A 21,831-nucleotide genomic window follows, 5' to 3' on the forward strand; every position below is an offset into this window, starting at 1 on the left:
TCTGGGTGTGGCAGCTGTCAGTCCATCTGCTCAGCTCGGGATGGGAATTTCACAGGAGACCCCACTGTGTCTGCCCCAAACAGACCAAGACCACACTTCTTATCAGCTGTCTTTCTTCATCAGATCTGGGGCTGACACCTGACCTTGGAGATCCTCCAGCTGGAAGAGGAGAAGGAGGAGAAAAAGAAGGAACCTGTCCTGCAGCAGGAGTGACTTGTTCCCCTGGCAGGAGGAGGAATCTGCTCCCAGGTGGGTATTTGATCCTGCTCTTTGTAACGCCCTGGTGCCAGACCTGGGGGCAGGACAGGGTCCCACAGTGTCCCCAGGAGCGAGGCCACCTCACGAGGTGGCGCTGTCACATCAGGAATGCGAAGCTGATCCCAGCATCAGCAGCAGGGCTCTGCATCTCAGCAAGCGCCAGTGAGAACAGGGACAGCTCCGAAGGGATTGTGGGGCTGGTGCTGGGCTGGTCACTGTGCCAAAACCCAGACTGATGTGGGGAAGGGGCAGCTGTGAGCCACAAAACACCTGCTCGTCCCAGTGGTGCCAGGCAGAGCTGTGGGAAGGAGTTATGGAACACCCTGGGGAGGACCAGCTCCCACCACGGATCCATATAGATTTCTGCTGCTGAGCCCAAGAGACTGGGGGGAGGGGGGTTAGAGTGAACTGCAGTGGTGGCTGTCTCACACCTAAAAGACTCAGAAATCCTTTGAGAAAGGTCAAAACTTAAAAAAAAAAAAAAAAAAAAACCAAAAAAAAACAAAACCAAAAAACCCCCACATTTTCCAGTTGGCAATTGAGCAGATGCCCGGTAGGATCCTCAGAGGCTGGGGTGGCTCCTTGGGTGCTCATCTAGCTCTGAACTGGCCTCAGTGGGACTGTGATGGCTTCTGCCAGGGAAAAAAAAAATGGTTGTGAGCAGGAATTGGTCAGCATGGTCACTGTGGGAGGGCACAGGCCCATTTTCACTGAGTTTCTCCCCGAGAGAAGACCCCAAGAGGTCTGGCAGGATGGAGCTCTCCTCTCCTGGCTGCAGCTTCCCAGGTTTTCCCAGGGCACATGATCTCCTCACAAGAGGAGCTCACGTGAGCTGGGTGGCTGTTTAGGAAAAAAACCAAAAAGGTTTGAAAAAAAAAAAAAGAAGTGGACACACGAGCACAGCCCAGATTTAGAAGGAAGCTCGGAGTGGCTGCACTCCATAAAAAGATAAGAGCAGGGTTGCAACATCAAACACGTCAGGAGGGCTTTGCTGCCCCCTGCCCCAGCCTGAATCACCCACGTCCCCTGTCCCTGACGTGGGGAGCAGCCCTCCCCTGGCAGCCCTGAGGTGACAAGGGGCAGAGCCTCATGTTCCCAGATGGGCTGGGGTTTTTCTCCTTGCCCAACATCAGCTGGCAACTGCTCCTCACCGTGGCAAAGTCCGAGGCTGCCCAAACACAATGCCAGCCTGGGGTCACTGGCCACTCACAGCCCCCCCAGCAGCCCAGCCTGTCCCTTTTGGTGCCATCAGGGGGGTGGGGGTTGTTTCCCCCACACCCCGAACATCTCAGCATTGCTTCTGGCTCAGGGTGATGGTCTGGAGAGCCAGAAATCTGGGGAACTCCAGCCTGAGTGCACAAACCTGCTCTCCCCTCTGGCATAAGTATTATATCCCCACCATGAGCTTTTAGGGGAAGACTTGGGATTTCTTCCCCCTGTACACCCTCATGCTATTTTCATATAATTAGTTTGTTGAACATGAGGCCCACAGTGCCTTAAAACTGGAGTTGCCCAAGGCTGAGGAATTCCAGCTCAGCCTTAAACATTAATTCCTTTCTTGAACATACTCCAGTGATTTTTCACAGGTGATTTCCATGCTCAGTCTCCTGAGTGCATAAGATCTGTTTGCTGGGCAAGCACACCACTGGCGTTTCCTTGGGGAGTATTTTTCGGCCTGTTGCCATCTGTCTGTGGTTTCCTTGCTTGGGACTGTCCCTTACACCTGACAGCCCCAAGGGACAGGCTCTGCCTTCACTTGTCTCCCCTGCAGCTGAAGCAGAAGCACTGGTGTAACCTTACCCCATCCTCGGGGGCTGTTGACTTCAGCAGCCCGGGTTAAGTATGTGTTGTGCCAGGACAGGGACCAAATTCAGCCACAAGGGAGGGACATGGGCAGCGCCACTTTGCTGTTATAATTTATAATCTTAATAATTATTTTTATAATTGATTTTATAATTAATTAATATTTTTTTTAATTTATATATTTTTTTCTTTTATAATTTACAATGTCAGGCCCAGATTCAACACTTCATCCACTTAAGCAGCAGTTTGAGGATTTCTGCACTCTCACTTATGGAGATGTGAGGCGTGTTAGGCTGAAATTAACTGTGCCAGCCACAGCTAACACAGCCCCAACCTGGCTGGGAGTGCTTTTAACAGCGTGAACAATAAAAAAAGAAAACGGGGGGGGGGGGGGGGAAGAATCCCAACAAAACCAACCCTGCCAATGCACAGTGTGACCGATTTCCCACTGCGGGGAAAGGCATGTGCTGAGCGCTCCCTGGGATCTTCTCCACCCTTGTACAGAACGAACTGAGCCAAGCAATTCCTGGGTCTCAAATCCCGCCTGTCCCTGATGTTCTCATCTTCCAGCTTCCCCCCGGGCCGCAGTTGAAGGCGAGCGAGTGCTGGGGGAAGGCACTGGGCCCCCGGACAAGCTCTGCGGAGCACAGCAGGTAGGGGCTGCCTGCCGGGAATGCCCCTGGATCTGGGCAAAGGGCTGCTGGGGCATGGAGCAGCGCCATGGGCTCCTGGGAGGGGTGCCAAGCCGAGCGGTGGGCACGGGGACAGGCGGCTCAGAAAGGGGTGGGGAGGGAGGTGGCAGCACCTGGGCTGTCCTGGGGGCCCTGCCCCAAGGTCCCTCTTCCCCCTGTGCGTGGTCCAGGGAGCTGAATGGGGAGCGAGGGAGGGTTTTTGGTTTTTTCACTCTGCGTGTGCCTCCGCAAGTTTGCACTGATTCATTTGCTTTCCTAAACTGCCCTTTAGCGCAGCCCAGGTGATCTGCTCTGGAAAGGCTGAAAGCTCTCTGGCCACCAGCCCGCAGCCATCCTTGACCCTGGCAGCATCTTCAAAGGGAGCATGGGCCTGCTGCGGAGCGTGCAATGTTTGCTCACAGCCAGGGCCAGCAGCTGCTGCCTGCCTGCCTTGGGGGGTTTCGTCAGCCTCCTGCAGCACTCTGGGGGAGACCGCTCGGCCACTGCTGCTTGCACAAGGTCAGTCCCCCCAGGGGCCTCATCCCCCACACCCCACGGCCAGCTCCCCGTGCTCGGTCACTTCTGAGCTAAGCGCTTGCTCGGGTGTTAGGTTGATTTTCCAGCCCTGCTGTTGCTAGTCTGGGTGAATCGCGCCTCATCCCCAGGTGTCCCAGCCTGGGAGCGCCTCGGGAGGCCGCCAGGAGCCGCTGTCACGGGTCCAAGCAGAGGCAGCTGTGCCCAGGGGTGGGCAGGGATGTAGGTGATGCCAGGACAGCCAGCCTGTGGCTGAGGTCACTTGGGTGCAGTTCAGTTCCTCGTGCAGGACCTCCCAGCCCAAAGCACTTCCCTGGATGCATCTGAAAGTCACAGGATCACTGGGTTGGAAGGGACCTTCAAGATCGAGTCCAACCCAGCCCCAACACCTGAACTGAACCCTGGCACCCAGTGCCACATCCAGGCTTTGTTAAACACATCCAGGGATGGTGACTGCACCACCTCCCCGGGCAGCCACTCCAGAACTTTATCACTCTTTCTGTGAAAAACTTCTTCCTAATATCCAACCTGTATTTCCCTCGGTGCAGCTCGAGGCTGTGTCCTCTGGTGCTGTCAGTGCTGCCTGAAGAAAGAGCCCAACCCCACCTGACTACAACCACCTTATTTAGCTCAGTTTAGGAGTGTCTTCACTGTTGAGTATGGGTAGAGGAGAGATGCTGAAGATGTTCCTGCTCATTGCAGGGGGTTGGACTTGATGACGTTCAGGTCCCTTCCAAACCAAAGCATTCTGTGATTCCATGTTGTTATGCCCATCCCTCTTCCCTCCCAGCTGTGCCACTGCTGGAGGCTGGGGCATTTTGGGTGTGTCCAGCCTCCTCCTGGGACCTAACCATCACAACAGAATGGGCAATTCCTCCTCCCTGTGTGACATCTCTGTTAGGAAAAAAAAACCCCAAAATAACAGCATTCCTTTCTACTTCAGAATTTTTCTTTAGTGCTGGTGAAAAAACAATGGGTACCTGCCCTTAGCAGCATTCAGGGTCTGCCATCTGCTGTGCTTGAGATCCCAGGATCTGTGGTGAGGATCATGGTGCTGGGAATGATCCCAAAAGCCATCAGCCACCTGCCCCAAGGCCTGAGCCACAGGGAAATTTCATATCCTGTCTATTTAACCCTCAAGTTGCCACCCTCTGCTTCCCACCCACCCCCCTACCCCCCCCCCCCCAATGGTGTGACACTTCTGCACTTTAAGGTGTTCCCAAATGGAAGACAGGGATGGAGGGGGACACATGGACAAGAGATGGGTCACAGCAGCCTCAGCAAGGCACAGTGCAGAGGGAAGCCTTGATCCTTTGCTAGCTGGAGCTAAAGGGGAGGCATGTCTTATGCTACCTGAAACTCATCCTGGTCCCCACACCTTCCCTGGAGAGCGCAGGGACACAGCTCTGCCCTGTCCCTGAGGGTTTGCCCGGCTGCCTTGGAAGTTGGAGGCTGCAAAGTCCAGCCTGCCCAACCCTCATAACTCAGAAGCCACTTCCCAACTTTGGCACTTCTGTCAGGATATCAAACTGTGCTGGCGGGAAGCGCCGGGCCAGGCCAATAAAGGCCAATAAAGGTGTTCCCACGAATTAACAGGAGGAAGAAGGAAAAATGTGTGCCAGTAGGGACTCGCCCCTGGAAGGGGTCATTGTCTCGCCCTCTGGCTGTGCGTGTGCCCCTTTGAAGGCGGATTTCAATCCACCCCTGGGTGTCACCCGTTGGCACCGAGCCCTCCCCAGCTCGCCCCGAGGAGGGTTTTGTCGGCGACACCGCGGGTCACTGGAGCACGCAGCTGGGCCAAAGCACAGTCCGAGCAAGCTTTCCCAAAAAATAATTAAAAAAAATAAAAAAATAAAGCCAGGCTGGAAGGGGAGGAGGGGAAGGAAGGCAGGCGGTAAACAAGCTGGGTGAGCCCAGCGGGGAGGCCCCAGAACGCTTCCCGGGAGAGGGCGCTGGGCCCGCGGCTGCCGCTTCTCCGCGGGCTCGTAAACTCGTGCAGGGCGAGCACAGGGACTTGGGCATGAGCCAGCCAGCAAACCCTGCCGGGGCTGGCAGCTCCATCCTCCCAGCCCGCCACCACAGCCCTGCCCACCCTGCGGCTCTCTCCCAGGCTGGGCTTTGCTGCCCGGCGTGGATTTTTGGGAAGGAGAGATGATGTGTATGTACATTATCAAGCTGCCTTTGCTCCCTGCTTGCCTTCAGGGTTGGTTGGAGCTGCCCAGCCCCGAGGCTTGCAGGGCACGGGGGTCACCCCACTGCTCAGGGGCCTCCTTTTGTAAACATCCGGGTGTGTTCGAAGCCAAAGGTGGACAAAGTTACTGGGAAATTAGCAGGTAGCAACCGTAATTCCAAGAATTTGGAGCTATCAGAGCTCTCAGATTAAAGAAACCCTCAACAAAGCTAGGGAAGAGGGCTGGACACTGCTTTACATTGCCTGTGGTTTGACAGCTCCCCTTTATGGGAGCTATTTTGGGCACCAGCTCCTGCTCTGCTTCCTTTTGCTCCAGCTGAGCTGTTAGATTTGGGTGACCACAGCTGAACTTGGGCTGAACGTGAGTTCCTGAGCTCATTTCCGTGGGTGAAACACCACGTTTGTTTGTGTGTTGGAGCCATTTCTCTGTGCACAGGGGGCAGGAGCTGGGCTGCTGGCTGGAGGCACTTTCTGGGGTGCTGAGGGGAGGCTGTTGCAATGCTCGGTGGCTCTGCCTTGCCCAAGCAATTCCAGGAGAAAAGCCCCTGAATTTCACCTTGTTCTGGACAGCCTCGGGGGATTGCCACACACTGATGGCTGCTCCAAGGTGCTGGTGAGGACTGAGCCAAGTTGTCCCCGCAGGGAGGGTGGGGATCTGGCTCTTGAGATGGGCGATAAATCAAAGCCTGGTTTTGGCCAGCACTTCCCCACCTCCTCCCGCCCGAGCATCCAGCTCTCCCTGGCCACTTTCCCTCTGGATTCTGGCTGTACAGTGGCCGTGTCTGCGGCAGGGTGGCTGTGATGGCCAGGAGGCTCTAGTTTCTCGAGGAATGGCAGTTTTGGTGCCATCTCCCAGAGGCTGGCACGGGGCAGAGCAGGATCCTGTGGCTCTGTGGCAGGCGTGTGGGTGGCGTGTGCCCTCGCCGTGTGCACACAGGGGTGGCAGCTCCGTCTGCTCCTGCTGCCGTGGCTCTCCTGCCCCTTGGATCCGGGCTGGGACTTGCACCGAGCTGCAGGAGATGGGACAAGCGACCCGGTGGGGTGGAGACCCGGACATTGTGGAAAAATACTGGGCACTGCCTGCGGTTTGCTGGCTGCTCCCATGGTGGGGCTGGGGGATTTCTCCCACCTCGAGTGACAGTGAGCGATCCTTGCAGCGAGGCTCTGCAAATCCAGGTGCTGGAGGCTGTGACCTGCTCCAAGGGGGCGAAGGGGGGCACCGAGGCTTTTGTCCCCCTCCCAAGAGTGGGCACCAAGCCAAAACCTGTGCCCGGGGCTCGTTGTAGCTCCGGTGCCTCCCTCTCTCCCCCCGTTTTCTCGGGGCGGCCGGTTTCCATCCCTGCGAACTATGCCAGGGCTGGCTAATGTAAACGCTGCCGAGAGCCCTGGATCCTCTCCCGCCTGCCCAAGGGACGAGAGGTTGTTTTTCCGGGAGCGTTGTTAAAAAGACCCCAAACCCACTCAATCTCTCCGCTTTCTGCCATCTCGTCCCTGAGATTTCCGCACGCACCCTCCCCTTCTACCCGAGCGCCCCTTTGCCGGGGGCGGCCGGGCCGCGATGCCTCCGCAGCGGGCGGAGGAGGAGGAGGAGGAGGAAGGAGGCGGGGTGGTGGCCCTGTCCCCCCTCCCGTGTCCCTCCCGTCCCGCCCCACTGCCCAATCCGTGCGGCGGGGCCGGCGCTGCTCCGCCATAAAGGGGCGGCGGGCGCAGCCCCGGGAGCAGAGCGTGGGAGCCCCGCGCCCGCCCGCAGCCGCCGCCGAGCCCAGGTACCGGCCCGGGGGACACGGGGGTGCCGCTGCCCGCCACCCGCCGCAGCCCGCCGGGGACGGCAGGGCTGGGGAAGCAGCCCCGGGGTGCCCGGCGGGCAGATCTTCCAAGGGAAAATTCCTCCTCTGGGGGAAGGGGAGGAAGGGGGGAGGGGGAGGAGGAGGAAGTGGCAAAGTGGCAGCTTGAGTTTTCTGTTGCAAACATTCCCTTTGCAGTTTTTGTGGGTTTTTTCTTTTTTTTTTTTTACCCCCACGAGGCTCCTCAGCTGTTCCCTGGAGATGCACGCGTGGGAGATGCTTCCGGCAGGGCAGCGGGGCGGTGGGAGCCGCGGAGGGGTGGGCTGGGGACGGCTCATCCCGAGCCCCCCCGCAGGACAACGGGATGTTGGAGCGACTTCCCAAGTCAGTCCGCACTTCCAAACTGTTGGCATTTCCAAGCCTCCTGGAAAACACCCGGTGCTGTGGGTCGGACACGAGTGGGCTGGCTGGCGTTAGGAGCCCGGCTCGCAGGGCTCTGGGGATGCTGCAGCTCCCACCCACTGGTCCTAGAGCCACTCCGGCCCATCCCGCCTCCCCATTGCTGCCTGGGGTGCTCAGGGCTGCGTGTGCCGCCTGTTGCTTTTCCTGCTGCCCTGGGACCGGGCTTGGATAACCTCAGCCGGGCTGAGAAGGCAGCTGGGGCAGAAAAGCCCTCCTCGATGATGCAGATTTATTAAGAAAGCCCCAGCTAAGCTTTCCTTGCATTAGCCTTGCTCTTGAGTGGAGTGTGGAGGTGAAAAGTTCATGTGGGGCTAAGGAGCCCCTTGGGAATCTGTTGCTCTGGTTTTTTAGAAGGAGTTTGGGTATTAATGAAGGATTTCTGGAGCAGGACTAGCCTGAGCTGCTGTGTTCTCCCTGAGGAATGACAGTGAACCATTGGAGATGGCAGCCAGCCCTGCGGCCGAGCTGTCCCGTGCTCCTCCCTGGCCTTGGGTGGGGAAGGGGGGCTGAAAAATGTGGGCACGCAGGAAAGGGCTCACAGCTGGGGTTGCTTGTGATTCCCCCCTGCAGGAACCCCCTCGTCAGGACTGCAGCCATGGCCACCTCGGCGAGCTCCCACCTGAGCAAAGCCATCAAGCACATGTACATGAAGCTGCCGCAGGGGGAGAAGGTCCAGGCCATGTACATCTGGATCGACGGCACGGGGGAGCACCTCCGCTGCAAAACCCGCACGCTGGACCACGAGCCCAAGAGCCTGGAAGGTGAGAGGGCAGGTGCAGCACTCGTAGCCCCTCACTGGGTGGAGGAAGGATGCCATTTCTCTCTTCCTGTGGCAGAAGGATCGTTTTTAAGGAAGACATTCCTCCTCGTGCCCTTCCAGTTACCTCTTTCCCTAGATACTGCAGGAGAACGTTCCCAGCTCTCCAGATGTGGAGTTTCAGGGAGATGCCTGGGGCTGGGAGCCTGTCCTTGGTGCTGTCCCTGCCGTGGAGGGGCTGTTGGCAGGGGCTGGGGGCTGTTGGCAGGGGCTCGGCTGCCCATTGACTCTTGAGTACTCGTTTTGGCCGGAAGTAGTTTGGCAGAAGAAAGTGCAGGGGAAAGAATGGAGCTATCCGGTGTAATTAAGAGCTTGTGTCCCTCAGAACAAACAGTCCCAGCTTACACAATAATAGCATTAGGATTTTCCCCAGGTTGCCATGGAGCTGGCTGGAGGCAGTTATGAAATGAAAATACTGTGTGTGACTGAGCAGAATTATCTTTTTTTTTTTTTTTTTCTTTTCCCCCTCTCTCCTTTCCCTTTTTCCCTCTGAGGGAGTGGTTGGCACAGCTCCTTTGAAATCTTTGTGCTTCCCCTCCTCCCTCTTTCCCCCTGGGATATGGAGGAGATAACATTGCCCGGGTGGAGTTCTGGGCTTTGACCTGGAGGGCAGTGCTCAGGATGGAGGGGTGGGCAAGGGGCCACACTCCCCTTCCATATGAGATTCCACCTCTCTATGATTTGTCTCCTCACCTTCTTAAGGCCTTGTAGTGTGGTTGAGGGTATTCCATGTCTCCCCTCACTCCCACAGCTGGAAGATGGCTCATGGTCTGCCCTCTCCCAGCCGAGGGGACTGGGTGCTTTGCTCATCCCTGTAGTTGTTGTGACATGGGAAATGTCCTCAGTGCTACTCTGTTCACTCGGGCTTGGCCAGCAGCCCAGCAACTTGTTATTTTCCAGGGTGGCCGGGGACTTGCACTCTTGTGATTTTTTTGCTTGTTTTGGGTTTGGGTTTTTTTTTCTTTTTTTGCTTCCCCCACTTGGAACGAAAACAGCTGAGCTGGGACTAAACCTATTCTCTATGAGCATCTTCACCTCTGTTTTACTGGAGGGTGGCAGGGAGCCCATCCTGGGACCCTGGGCTCACTGTGGATGGTTCCTCTCTTTGCTCCAGATCTCCCCGAGTGGAATTTCGATGGCTCCAGCACCTACCAGTCTGAAGGCTCCAACAGTGACATGTACCTGCGACCTGCTGCCATGTTTCGGGACCCTTTCCGCAAGGACCCCAACAAACTCGTTCTCTGTGAGGTCTTCAAATACAACCGCCAGTCTGCAGGTGAATGAACGGACCTTCTCCCTTCTCCTGGTGGAGGTGGCGTTCCCGGGAAGGGGAATGGGAGACCTGCCCAGTGCTACCTGTGCCCTTAACATGACACAGAAATAACTTGAAAGTAGAGGGCAAACGAAGTGCTGGTGATGGACAAAGGGCTGGGCTTGGGATTCTTCAACGCTGCTGGGACTCAAACTGTAAAATAAGTGGAAATGGGGAGTGGAGGTGGCATCACTCATGAGCCTCGTGTCGCTTTTCCGTTCCAGAGTCAAATCTCCGGCACACCTGCAGGAGGATTATGGACATGGTGTCCAACCAGCACCCCTGGTTTGGGATGGAGCAGGAGTACACTCTCCTGGGGACAGACGGACATCCCTTTGGCTGGCCTTCCAATGGCTTCCCTGGACCCCAAGGTAATCTTTTTGGGAGCCTGGACCAAGTCAGGAGTGTTTGAACTCTGTATGGCACAGCTTCAGGCGAGTTGAGGGATCCAAGGTGTTCCTAGAACTGAAGGTGGATGGTAGAAAGTGGAATATTGGCAGAAACTAACCACAAGATTAAACTTGTCCCAGTAAGGCTGAGGTGGGAATTGGCCACATCCAAATTTGCTGCTTGGTTTGTTGGTCTGCAGGGGATTTACACTCAGGGGCAGACTTAAACTCGGGAGGAACTCGCTCTCCGTCAGTGTTCTACCCTGCTAGTTCTTCCATGAAAAACACTTCCTGGGGCTTTCAAAGAGTTCTCTGTGCGTGCTGGGTCTTCACTGGATGCCAGCATTTTTCCCTGTGGAGGCTGATGTTTCCCTGTGCTGTTGCAGGTCCTTATTACTGCGGCGTAGGGGCAGACAAAGCCTATGGCAGGGACATTGTGGAGGCCCACTACCGAGCGTGCCTTTATGCCGGCGTGAAAATCGGAGGAACCAACGCAGAAGTGATGCCAGCCCAGGTAAATCATTCTAAGACGCCTCATGGAGCGAGAGAGTAGCGTGGAAAAACCCCAGGCAGCAGGAGCTGTGTCTGCCTGCTCTGAGCTGTGTGGCTGTGCCCAGCATCAGGGGGTGGGAGGTGCCTGTCTCCACCCCACTGAGCCCCTGACGCCTCCTCCTTGCAGTGGGAGTTCCAGGTGGGACCATGCGAAGGGATTGAGATGGGGGATCACCTCTGGATCGCACGCTTCATCCTGCACCGGGTGTGCGAGGACTTCGGGGTCGTGGTGTCCTTCGATCCCAAACCCATCCCTGGGAACTGGAACGGTGCTGGCTGCCACACCAACTTCAGCACCAAGAGCATGAGGGAAGAAGGAGGTCTCAAGTAAGTGTTTGGGTTGTTTACTGGGCAGCAGGATTTTGGATGACACGGGAGTTTGGTGCTTGGCGTGACATCTGAGTCTTCTGGATAGGGTTTTTTTGGTCGTTTTGTTTTTGTGGTTTCTTTTTTTCTTAGTATGTATTTTTTAAAATAATAACACATTCTTGTCCTGATCCTTGCTGGGCAATTCGGCCAACAGTACAATGCTGCTGGAAGTACAGGATGCAGCTATCCCTAACAGCCTGTCCAGCTCCTGACCTCCCAGTGCTGGGAACAACAAACAAACCAACTCAGCACAGGGCTTTTTAAATGATATTTTTATAGCCATGATGAAAGAGAAAGACCATTTGCTTCATCTGGGCAAGGCTGTCTTGTTTTCTTAAAAGATGAACATCCTAAAAATGCAAACTGTAAGTTCCTGCACAGGACTGCCGTGTTGAGTGCACTCAGGGACCCTGTGTCAGTGGAGCTTGTGTGGAGGGATCCATCCTGACAGTTCTGGTTTTTTGCCTTAATCTTAGTGCTGCCCTGAGATAACAGGACAGCCCATGACTCTGTGAGCTTCATGAATAGAAACGCCAGTGTTGAGAGCTCTCCCTTCCGAGAGCAGGTAGAAGTGGGAAGTTTAACTGGTGGTGTCTCACAGATGGCACTCCCTAGGGAGCCTGTGGGATCTGGGGACACGAGGACCCTTTTCTGGGTCAGCAGCAGGAGCAGAGAGAAACCCTGTGTTGGGATGAACAGCCAAGTGGGCCATGGGGCACAAGGCATTGTCACGAAGTGCCTTGGGGACAGCCATTAATCTTCTTGTCACTTTGACACGACAGTCCAGAGGCGTTCAGCTCGTCCCGTCCCTCACTGTGCCACCGCTGTCCCTCCCTCCCTCCCTCTGCAGGCACATCGAGGAGGCCATCGAGAGGCTGAGCAAGCGCCACCAGTACCACATCCGTGCCTACGACCCCAAGGGGGGGCTGGACAATGCCAGGCGCCTGACGGGCTTCCACGAGACGTCCAACATCAACGAGTTCTCGGCCGGCGTGGCCAACCGCGGCGCCAGCATCCGCATCCCGCGCAACGTGGGCCACGAGAAGAAGGGCTACTTCGAGGACCGCCGGCCCTCCGCCAACTGCGACCCCTACGCCGTGACAGAGGCCCTGGTCCGCACGTGTCTCCTCAACGAAACCGGGGATGAGCCTTTTGAGTACAAGAACTAAGCAGACTGCGCCCCACGGACGCCGCCGCCTCCCCCCGCGCCCCCAAAGTTCCCTTCTAGCTGTAATCCCGAGGGTACAAGATAACGTTTTGTGTCTCAGTAACTCTTGTTGTCTTGAGCTGGGGAGGAGGGCAGGTTTAGTTTTATCCGTGTCCGTTTGTCATTGACTCTTCAGAAGACGAGAGGAGGATGGGGTGTTAGAGAACTTTTAACCACTGTTTTATTTTTTTTGTCTAATTCATGTGTACATCTGATGGGATCCAGTGGCTTCCAGGGACAGACTGCATATGCAGAAAGCCTATAAGAGAGGAGAAAGCTTAAAACAGAGCCAGATTTGGGGGGCACTCCGCTGCTGGCTCTCTGCAGACTGATGGTTGTCTGAGGTTGGTGCCTCTCTGTGGAGAAGGGAAGATGGGAGCTGTGGTGATGGGAGCTGTGCGTGTGCTCCTGCCTATATGGGGACATGACGGGGACATCGTCGCCCTCCGGCCACTCTGAGGTTTCTGGGAATCTTCTGGCATTGAGGAGAACCTTGGTTCTGTCACTGGAAGTCAACCCATCTCTGGCTCATAACACAGAGTGAAGTAGTATTTTTATATTTAAATATTAAAACAGCAAAAAAAAAAAAAATTATATACGAAAGCGTTTCTTTCTTGAAGAGATGCCGTTCCAACGCCTCATCCAGCCGGAGCGGGCAGAGCTCTTGAGGATGCGGGTGGGACTGAGAGGGAGCTCGAAGGGACACTGGGATGAGATTTGTTCCAGCATGGAGTGGATCTTGCAGGAGAGGGTTCCCAGAGCAGGAAGCCTGCAGAAGCATTTGTTACTGTAACTCAGGTGGCCGTGACACGCTCGCAGTGGGAGGAAGGTGTCCTGAACCAAGAGTTGACTGGTCAACAGTGTTCTGGACAGAGCTGTGTCACCTGTCCAGCAGGGCTAGCATGTCACTAAAGCAGGGCTTTGGATAAAGGTTAAAAAAAAAAAAACAAAAAAGAAAAAAAAAAAAGAGAAGTTTTAGATTTTTTTTTTCCATAACATTTTTAGTTTCTCTGACTGAATGGTTTTACAGAGACCGTTGATGCCACTGTTGTGTCCTGGCTCTCTCGGGCTGCCTGCCATCCAGCCAGGATGATGGGGGCTAGGAGAAGGAAAGGGAGAGGCCACCTGTCCCTCCCAGCCAGGCCTGGCACTCCCAGCTGCTGCTGGGGGATTCAGACGTTCCAGGATTTTACACTTGGGTATCTTCGATGGTGCCAGTTATATTCCGTTGCATTTGGACTTCTTCTGAATAGGTTTTTTTTGGGGTTTTTTTGTTTTGTTTTGTTTTTTTTTTGTAATAAAAAAAAAAGAGCAAAACCTTCAATCTGACCTCTGCAGCCTCTTTTTGTACGTGTGTTGCCTTCTGCCTTCACCATTTGAAAGGATTTTGACTCTGATAGTGGGTAGATGTGGCTTTTCATTTGTGGGGGTTTTTTTTGGAGGGGTCAGGGGTCTTTCAATCCATGTATGCTCTCCAGAAAATGGGAATTTGTCAGGAGTGGTTGGTTCTGTGGTGAGAGATGGTTCAGCTCTGGCTTGAATGGGATTCTTTTGGGATGGGAAAGGGCCTGGGCTTGTGAGTATCCATACTTATGGGGTCGCTACAGATGCTTGTGCATTTCCCAGCCTCCTCCTCACAAGTTCTACAGGATATAGAAATCTTACAGAAAACAAAACTCCAGCAGACTTAATTTAAAAGGGAGCTTTGTGGAAGAAGAACCTTTCCCATTCTCCCTGAGAGAAATGTAAAAATGCTGCTCGTCCTCCTTTGGCATAAATCCAGTCATTTGGGGAAATAACCCAGGCAGTAGAAATGTGTCACTTTGCTCCCTTGGTCCTTTATTTAGGCCGTGGTGCCACTCCCCAGCTCCCCAGGAGGTGCTTCCATCAGGACAGGATGCTTTAACCATTCCTACCTTTAAATCTGGATTAACTGCACCTGAGCATCCTGCTGGGCTGATGAGGCCATTCCTGCCATCAGGTTTTTTGTGGACCAGCTGTTTTCCTGCATCTCCCTCCTGTGAAACATTGAAGGCAGCACCTTCCTCAGCGCAGTCCCAAAATTACCCTGTCCCTGTGCCTGGTGTGACAGGAACAGAGGCAAAGTGAACACCTTTCCTTTCCTCCCATCCTGAGATGGCCACAAGGACTTGGGAGCTGGGGTGCTGCAGCCAAAACAAACACAGGGGTAACTCAGGAGCCTGGAAATCTTGAAGTTCTGTTCTGATTTGGGCTCAGGGGCAAGGCAGCTGCTGTTTCTTATGCATTCCAAGAAAATGTTACAGAGGAAAGAATCAGATTTCACCTGAAGTAAGGGAACTTTTCTAAAAGCATTGGCACAGAAGGAAGGAAAAAGACATGGTTTGGTTTTCTGTTTGTTTTTCTTAAAGATCCTGTGCTTCCTAACACTGTGAATCATTGAAGCTGACTCTCCCTCCAGAAACCTTTTCCTCCTGGGAAATAAAAAAATTGGGAAAAGGAGACATAGCTCAGTTCTGGCCACTAAGCATCAGCAAGGCAGGAGGAGCTGATGGGCAGCAGGGTTTGTGTTTTGCCATAGAATCATGGAATGGTTTGGTTTGGAAGGGACCTTAAATATCTCATTCCAACCACCTGCCATGGGCAGGGACACCTTCCTTGGGTTGCTTTGGGACAAACAGCATCTCTCTGTGCCATTGGGGTGTCCCTGAGGAAGATGCCATCTCCAGGGTGTCCCTCAGGCTGATAAGGGGAGCAGGCATCAGTCCTTTGCTCCTCCAGCTGCCCTGAACTTAAATTTAGGTCAGGAGCTTGATGCTTAATGGTTCCTCTTGTTCTCAGCTGAGAAAGCATTTATCCACTCACTGCACAATCACCCGGCTGAAAACAAGGTCAGAACAACATTGTACTGGGAAATGGCTTTTCAGATCATTATTAAAAGTATAGGGGGGGGAAAAAAGATTATAATGAATTAGAAGGGGAGAAAAAATAATTTATTCCCTGCAGACATTGTTTTCTGACTTTTTTGCTTAAAGCCTGCTTGCTGAATCTGCTTTGTAGTTACCTAAACATCAGTTCCCAGCTCTGTAGGGTAGGGAGGCCTCCTCTTAAGGCCATGGGGCTCTTACAAATTGAGACTGAAACCCTCAGAAGCTGAACTTATGTCTTATGCATTCATAGAAAACATTTTGACTTTTGATCTGAGCCTCTCAGGAGGAAGTGAATCTCTTTTCTCTGTACTCACACATCCTTAAAATGTGAATAATGATATAGCAAGGATCAGTCCCAAAGGGTTTGCTGGGCACATCCAAGCATCAGGAACTGCTCCAAATGAAGCAGCCAAAAATAGCAGCAGCTTTTTGAAGTGCCTGTTGGTTGTGCTCCCTTTTAATGAAACACCAGCTTAGGAGACAAGGCTGCCCCTAACCCATTAATATATCTGCTCACATGCCACGCTTTTCCCCACAGCTGGATTTTAAGGCAATCAAAAGAAGATTAGCCACAGCTCCCTTCAAACACAGCCTGGAGCACACGAGCTAATCAAGATCACACTTGAAGCATCTTTTTGTGCCAGGCTGTGCCAGCTCAGTTATTGCCTGGACACGAGGGATTTTCCCTTTCTGCAGAGCCTGGTGCATCAGGTGTGGCTGTTTGGATTTCTCCTGCCCTTTCCCACTCCCAGAGAGCCCTGATGCTGCTCCAGTATTCCCATCCCACTTCCCTTACTATTTTGTGGGAGTTTTCCAGTGCTGTTTGATCTTCCTTGATTACCTTTTGTAGGTAGGTCAGCCTTCACAGGCTGGCACAGCCTCTGGCTGAACACATCTGGAGGAGAAGGAAGAGGAATCAGCCAGTTTTAGCTGCGTGAGGATTTGCTGAGCTGCCTTTTGGATGCCCTTACCTGGGGGAGAAGAGAGGTAGGGAGGGAGAAGTTGCTGGGTGGAAGTGGTTTTATTTCTCCAGTCTGTGTTTTCCCCTCTTCCTGGGGTGCTGGTGCTGTGAGTGTCCTGCATCTCCTTCTGCCCACAGAGGATGGGAAAGGATGACCCCAGGCACAGACTGCCCTGCAAGAGCCTCTGTTTGGGCTTGAAGCTGCTGTTATCAGAGCAGCTTTGTTCTCTTGAAATGCCTTTTAGAGCTCCAGCAGCTCCTCTGCTGTGGGGCCCGGCTGAGATCTACACTTGCAGTTCATCAGCTGATAAAAGTGATGAGGTTTCCACCTTAGGGGAAGTGGCTGGAGGTTCTCTGTGCCCTCGAAGGAGGCCAGGGCATGCTCTAGAAGGGTGCTGGAGAAAGGTCAGGTGTGGTGTGGGAGCCCTTTGAGGAAGCTGGCAGAGCTGGGAGGGGACTCCTGCCATCACACTCATCCATAATCCAGCTCCAGCTGAGCCAGGATCTCATCCCACTTGTTCAGTTACTGATTAAACTGAGGACAGCTCCTTAGGGAACAAGTGGGAGCTCTTGAAAGGAAGATCTCCTTAGGCCTGCCTGGCTTCCCCAGCCAGCTGCATGCAGAGGCAGACCTGGGCCGGCTCCTGAGTGGGCCCTCCACCCACGAGTGGGTCTCCAGGCTCTCCAGCTGGGACTGATGACCCATTTGCAGTTTCAACACGTCTGGTGTGGATGTAGATTGAACCCTGACTCTTTGCTTGCTGACAAAGGGGCCAGGCCATCAGTAGGATCAGCTTTTCCTGAGGCCATGCAGGTTGAACTGGGGGATATCAGTCACTGAGGGATGACTAAAGATGACACTTGTGGTGATCTCAGTCTGATCCTCGTGACTCCACCCTGAGCCAGTGCTGGGTGTCTGGGGACTGTTCCTCCTTTTTGGGCACTGATCTCTGGTGAGAACATGTGGAGAAGGGTTCTAGGCAGCCACAATCCTACTGCTCTCCCCACTGAAGCATCATCTCCAGAGGCTCCATTCCCAGGGGGAGATGATGTGGGTCAGAGCATCTCTGAGCTGCCTCTGGAGGTGTCTGTGTTCAGAAGGAATGGAATTTGGGGCTGGGGTGCTTCTTGCATGTTAGACCCCCCCAAAACCTGCAGTGGACCTCAACGTGAACTTGCCTGACTGAGGAGGAACCCACGGTCACAGAGGCAAACTGGGGAGGAAAATCCACATTCTGTGACTCCAGGCTGAGCACCAGGAGTGCACCTCTTCACAGCCTTGGAGGAGGACTGGCCCTTCTCCCTCACTTCTGCCTTCCTCTCCTTCACGGTGACACAGCACAAGGTTGGGGTAGCGCTGCAGCGGGGGCAGCGAGGCTTCACCTCAGCAAAAAAACGCCTTTCTTTCCCTTTCTTTGCTCCCATCCTGGCCTGCCCACAGGCTGGCATGGCCGTGCTATTTTGCTTTCATAAGCTGCATTATGTAAGCCGAGTCTTGAGTGGGGATGCGGTGCCAACTTGGACTCCGCAGCGGGAAGGAGCCACATTCCTCAGCACGGGGTTTAATCCCTGCCTCCAGCCACAGTCGGTTTGCTGAGAGGAATCCGAGGGCTGTGCCGAGCTTTGTAATCCCTTGCCCCAGGTGGAGCCAGCTTGTTTGTTCGGGAGCTCCTCTGTCAACAGGCTGTGCCCAGGTCTCCTCCCAGCAGGAGGACGGGTGGCCCAGGCGTGCACAGCTCACCTCGGGACCCTCCTCTCCTTGTTCTTCTTTGCTGAACTCTCTGCCCTCCTTGGCTTCACTTTCACTTGCTCGGAAATGCTGGTAAGGCAAGAAAATGGAAATGGAAGCTTCCACAGTCCCAGCCTCAGAAAACAATGGCAGACTGGCGTGGAAAACGCAGCCTGGGGGAGACCACGTTGGTGGCAAGAAACTTCTCACCTGTCCCAGCACTGGCTGCCCTCCCAGTGTCCCGTCTGTGGGACGTGGTTCCTGTCCCACCAAAGATCTTTTTATTGATGCTACCAGAGGAAACAACAAAGCAGGAAGTCTACCTCCTCCTTGGCAAATAATAGCTAATATTCTAAATAATCCATTCTCCATATTCACAAATACAAGCCCTGCAGCGCAATATGATAACAAAAGGTCTGGAGATCCTGCACCCAGGGGTCCTGTTGGCACCATCCTGGCAGGGTGCAGGAGGGTGCAGGACAGCAGTGGGTGCTTGGCAGGGTGCTTGGTGGCTCCCCAGCAGCCTCAGCCCGCTGCCCTAACCCCCTGCAGCTGGGACTGGTGACCTTCAGGACCCCATTTGGCTAGACATGAGGGTTCAGAAGGAAAGGTCCTCACCCTCCAGGCAGGTTTGAAGTTGACAGCAGTCTTGTTTTCATGTCCTGTGGGAGGTTGAGGCACCAGACTCCACAGTTTTTGCTGGCAGCTTCTGCCAGTGCCAAACATGTTGTTAAAATGAGAAATATTAATCAGAGCCAGGGTTGGGCTGTTATTTCTCATCACAGAGCTGTGTGGCTCCAACCCATCCATCTTGTGGAGATGCTGAGCAGCTGCTGAATTGCCCAGCTGCCTCTGTCCTGAGCCACAGCCTGGCCAACATGCCTAAAACGCTGGGAAAGGAAGGGAATAGGAGCCTCTTGCCCTACTGAGCTGGATTTTGGTAAGTGTGGTGGCCAGCAGGTATTTGGAAAAATTCTGGGACCATTTATTTCAACCACAAACCCCAATCTGCCCAGTGCCTCTCCATGTCATTCATTGCACTCTTCAGGATGGTTTCTTTCCTTTTCACTCTAATCTTTTATCACCTGTAAATATCTTGTTTATTTACAGGTGCCTTTTCTACTCTGCTTAAATACTGTTTGTAACATTATAGACTAATCTGTGGTTGGTTCATAAGTACAATTATATTGAAAGTGGTGTGAAAAGTTGCTTTATGTGTTAAAAGGTACTGTCAGAGTGTCTGGACTCCGGATTTGATGCAAACAGGAAAAGATCGTTTCAGTTAAGGTGCCACTTCAGCCCTCAAATGATCCTTTGTCATTGTTCTAAAGTCACTACATACTGGCTGATTTAAATGCTAAATTGTAATTTTCCGATGAACTTCAGAGTAAGAAGCTTAAAAGTGAAATAATAAGCTTCAGGTGGTTTTGTTTTTAGGGGATTCTGAGCAAGCCCCCAGGTTTGAGGTGGGAATAGCTGTGCTCAGGGCTATCCTATCCAGATGCTATTGCCATTTCTATTTCAGAAGCTACCTGGGAACAGCTGGGCTTAATCTGAAAGTTGGAGGACAAGGCTTCAGGTGGCTGAATGACCAAAAACTATGCACTTGCTCTGAAATACAGGGTATTTTCAGACCATTTTCCAGCCAGGCAGATAACACATGCTGGGTCATTAACTGTCTCCCTCTTTTCCACCTCCCCTTGTGGCTGGCTCTCCTGGCAAGTTCTCCCTCAGCTTGCTGATGATCTTGGGCTGGATAAAGTCATGGAACTTATAAGATGGGAGCTTCTGCTGGAAGAGATGGTCTTGGCAAACCAAGAATCTCTATGCAAAGCTCGGGGAAGGGGAATGGCAGCGATACCACACGGCTTCTGCAGGGATGTTTTGGGTGGGAGCTTGTGGCAGCTTTGCCCAAAGAGCTCTTTGAGATGCAGCAGCTCCCCTGCCCATCTCCCCCTTGCTCGTCTCCCCCTGCCCATGGAGCAGTGGGAACTGCTCCCATGAAATCTAAAGCAAGCACAGCAATGCTTGTCTTTTTGTTGTGAATAATGTCAGGCTTTTTTTCACCAGCGCTATTGAGGCAGCAGCTGTATTTCACCCAGCTGGCAGCGCTCGGGGAGGAGATCAAGTGTTCTCAGCAGAGCTGGGCCAGATCTAGGGCTGGGGGAAAGTGGTGCAATCCTGAACTGGGCTCCCAGACTGGGGTTTGGGAGGACTGTGGGCCAGTGAAATAATCCTGCGTGTTCAGGGGTCTGTGGGAGCAGCAGGATGAGGAGCTCGGCTGCTGCTGGATGAAATTTTAGTCGTGTGGGTCACTTGTTGTTGGACAGTCCTCTTCTGAACCCAAAAAAACAGGGGCACCTGGAGCTCTGTGTGTATTTCTGCACTCTGCCTGAGCATGCTCCAAGAGCAGAGCTCCAGCCCTGCCAAAACATCCCGCAATTCTGGGAAGCGTCCTCGGCACCGTGCGCCCGTCCCGTGGGATACGCTGTGCCTCCCTCTGCCAGGTACCCCTGGGCAGGTGCCAGCCCTTCCTCTGGGCTCGGGAACAGCTTGTTTTGAATGTCAGTGCCATGGGAAGCAAAGCAAGCAGGAGCAGATGTGCCCGTGGGCACTGCTGGCCCATCTCCCTGGCACGGGCAGGACTCGTTCCGCTGTCCCTGTGCTGAGGGACCCCCCTGCCAGAGCCCTGCACTTTGCACAGAAGAATTTGGGAAGAAAAGTTGTGTTAATTAGAATTGCATCTCCTCTGGATCCTCAGCTCAAGCCTCCTGTGCCTCTGCTCTGTTTGCCCACTAATGGGTAGCTCAGTGTGGGACACAGATGAGAAGGATGTTGGGGACAGGAGAAGGCTGGAAGGCAAGGAATATGCTCAGATGAGAGGGTTTTGATTTGTTTGTTTGGAATATTTCTTTGGGCCATTCATTATATTCTAGTCATGAGGAAACATGTGATTTCTCTCTGTAAGAAAAACCTGTGGGTTTTTTTCGGGGTTTTTCTGTTTTGTTTTTTTGGTGGGTTTTTTTGTGTTGTTTGTTTGTTTGTTTTTGTTGGTTGGTTGTTTTTTAGGTTTTTTTTTGTTTGGTTTGGTTTGGTTTTTTGTTGGGTTTTGTTTGGTTGGTTGATTTTTTGGGGGTTTATTTTGTTTTGTTTTGTTTTGGAGGGGAAGGGTTTGTTTTGTTTTGTTTTCTCTCCCCTTCCAGACATCTTAGTCCTGAGGGTACCTTTCCTGACAGAGCTCCATCCTCCCTCTATCAGTGATTTCCCCTTGCTTTGCACCTCCCTCCACCCTTCACTGAATAAACAAAATCCTGGCCATGCTGTTCCCTGTACCTGTGCTGGCTGTTTCCAGCTTGCCAAATCTGCAGGGATCCAGGTGGCTCCTCCAGAGACACGTGGATGTGCCCCTCAACACAGCAGCAAACAGGAGCAGTGGGAGCATGGAATAAATTACACCCCTGGATGGTTTTTGCTGCCTGACTTGGTTGCTCTCGCCCAGGGTTTATTGTCTTGCACGTTTCTGCCCCATCCCCGGGCTCATTTGGGTGTGCTGGGCTCACGGCTCCCTGGCACAAATCTGCATTTCCAGCTGTTGGCATCTGCTGAGCCCTTTCCAGCCATTAAACCCGAGAGAGAATGGGAGGAGGGGAAGACACCTCATTTATTTTTTACTCCTCCCTGCATCCTTCCCAATTCTTTCCCCTGGCACAGACTGGGAGGAACATTATTTTGGACACCCACTGCCATCCCAAAAATCAGTCTCACCGTTGCCACAGCAAGGTCGGGCCCCTCAGGTCTGGATTTTTTTTGGGTTTTTTTTTTGGCATTTTTGTTTGGTCTGGTGCTGTGCTGCAGGCGGTGAGGCAGAACATTGTGCTGCACA

General features: G+C 53.5%; 1 protein-coding gene across 2 annotated transcripts; it reads left to right on the forward strand.

Moving 5' to 3' along the window:
* The first annotated feature begins 3,064 nt into the window (after nucleotides 1-3,064).
* On the forward strand, nucleotides 3,065-12,940 carry GLUL (glutamate-ammonia ligase). Of its 2 annotated transcripts, none has more exons than XM_068199363.1 (7): nucleotides 3,065-3,251; nucleotides 8,274-8,464; nucleotides 9,635-9,796; nucleotides 10,057-10,203; nucleotides 10,608-10,735; nucleotides 10,901-11,100; nucleotides 11,993-12,940. In XM_068199363.1, the coding sequence occupies exons 1-7, from the start codon at nucleotides 3,118-3,120 to the stop codon at nucleotides 12,309-12,311; spliced, it is 1,281 nt and encodes a 426-aa protein (XP_068055464.1). In that variant the 5' UTR covers nucleotides 3,065-3,117; the 3' UTR covers nucleotides 12,312-12,940. The 2 variants fall into 2 exon arrangements, with proteins under 2 accessions (XP_068055464.1, XP_068055465.1); XM_068199364.1 differs by lacking the exon at nucleotides 3,065-3,251 and adding an exon at nucleotides 7,081-7,223.
* Nucleotides 12,941-21,831: the final 8,891 nt, after the last annotated feature.

Source organism: Anomalospiza imberbis, chromosome 9, assembly GCF_031753505.1.
Source record: "Anomalospiza imberbis isolate Cuckoo-Finch-1a 21T00152 chromosome 9, ASM3175350v1, whole genome shotgun sequence".
Taxonomy (NCBI): Eukaryota; Metazoa; Chordata; class Aves; order Passeriformes; family Viduidae; genus Anomalospiza; species Anomalospiza imberbis.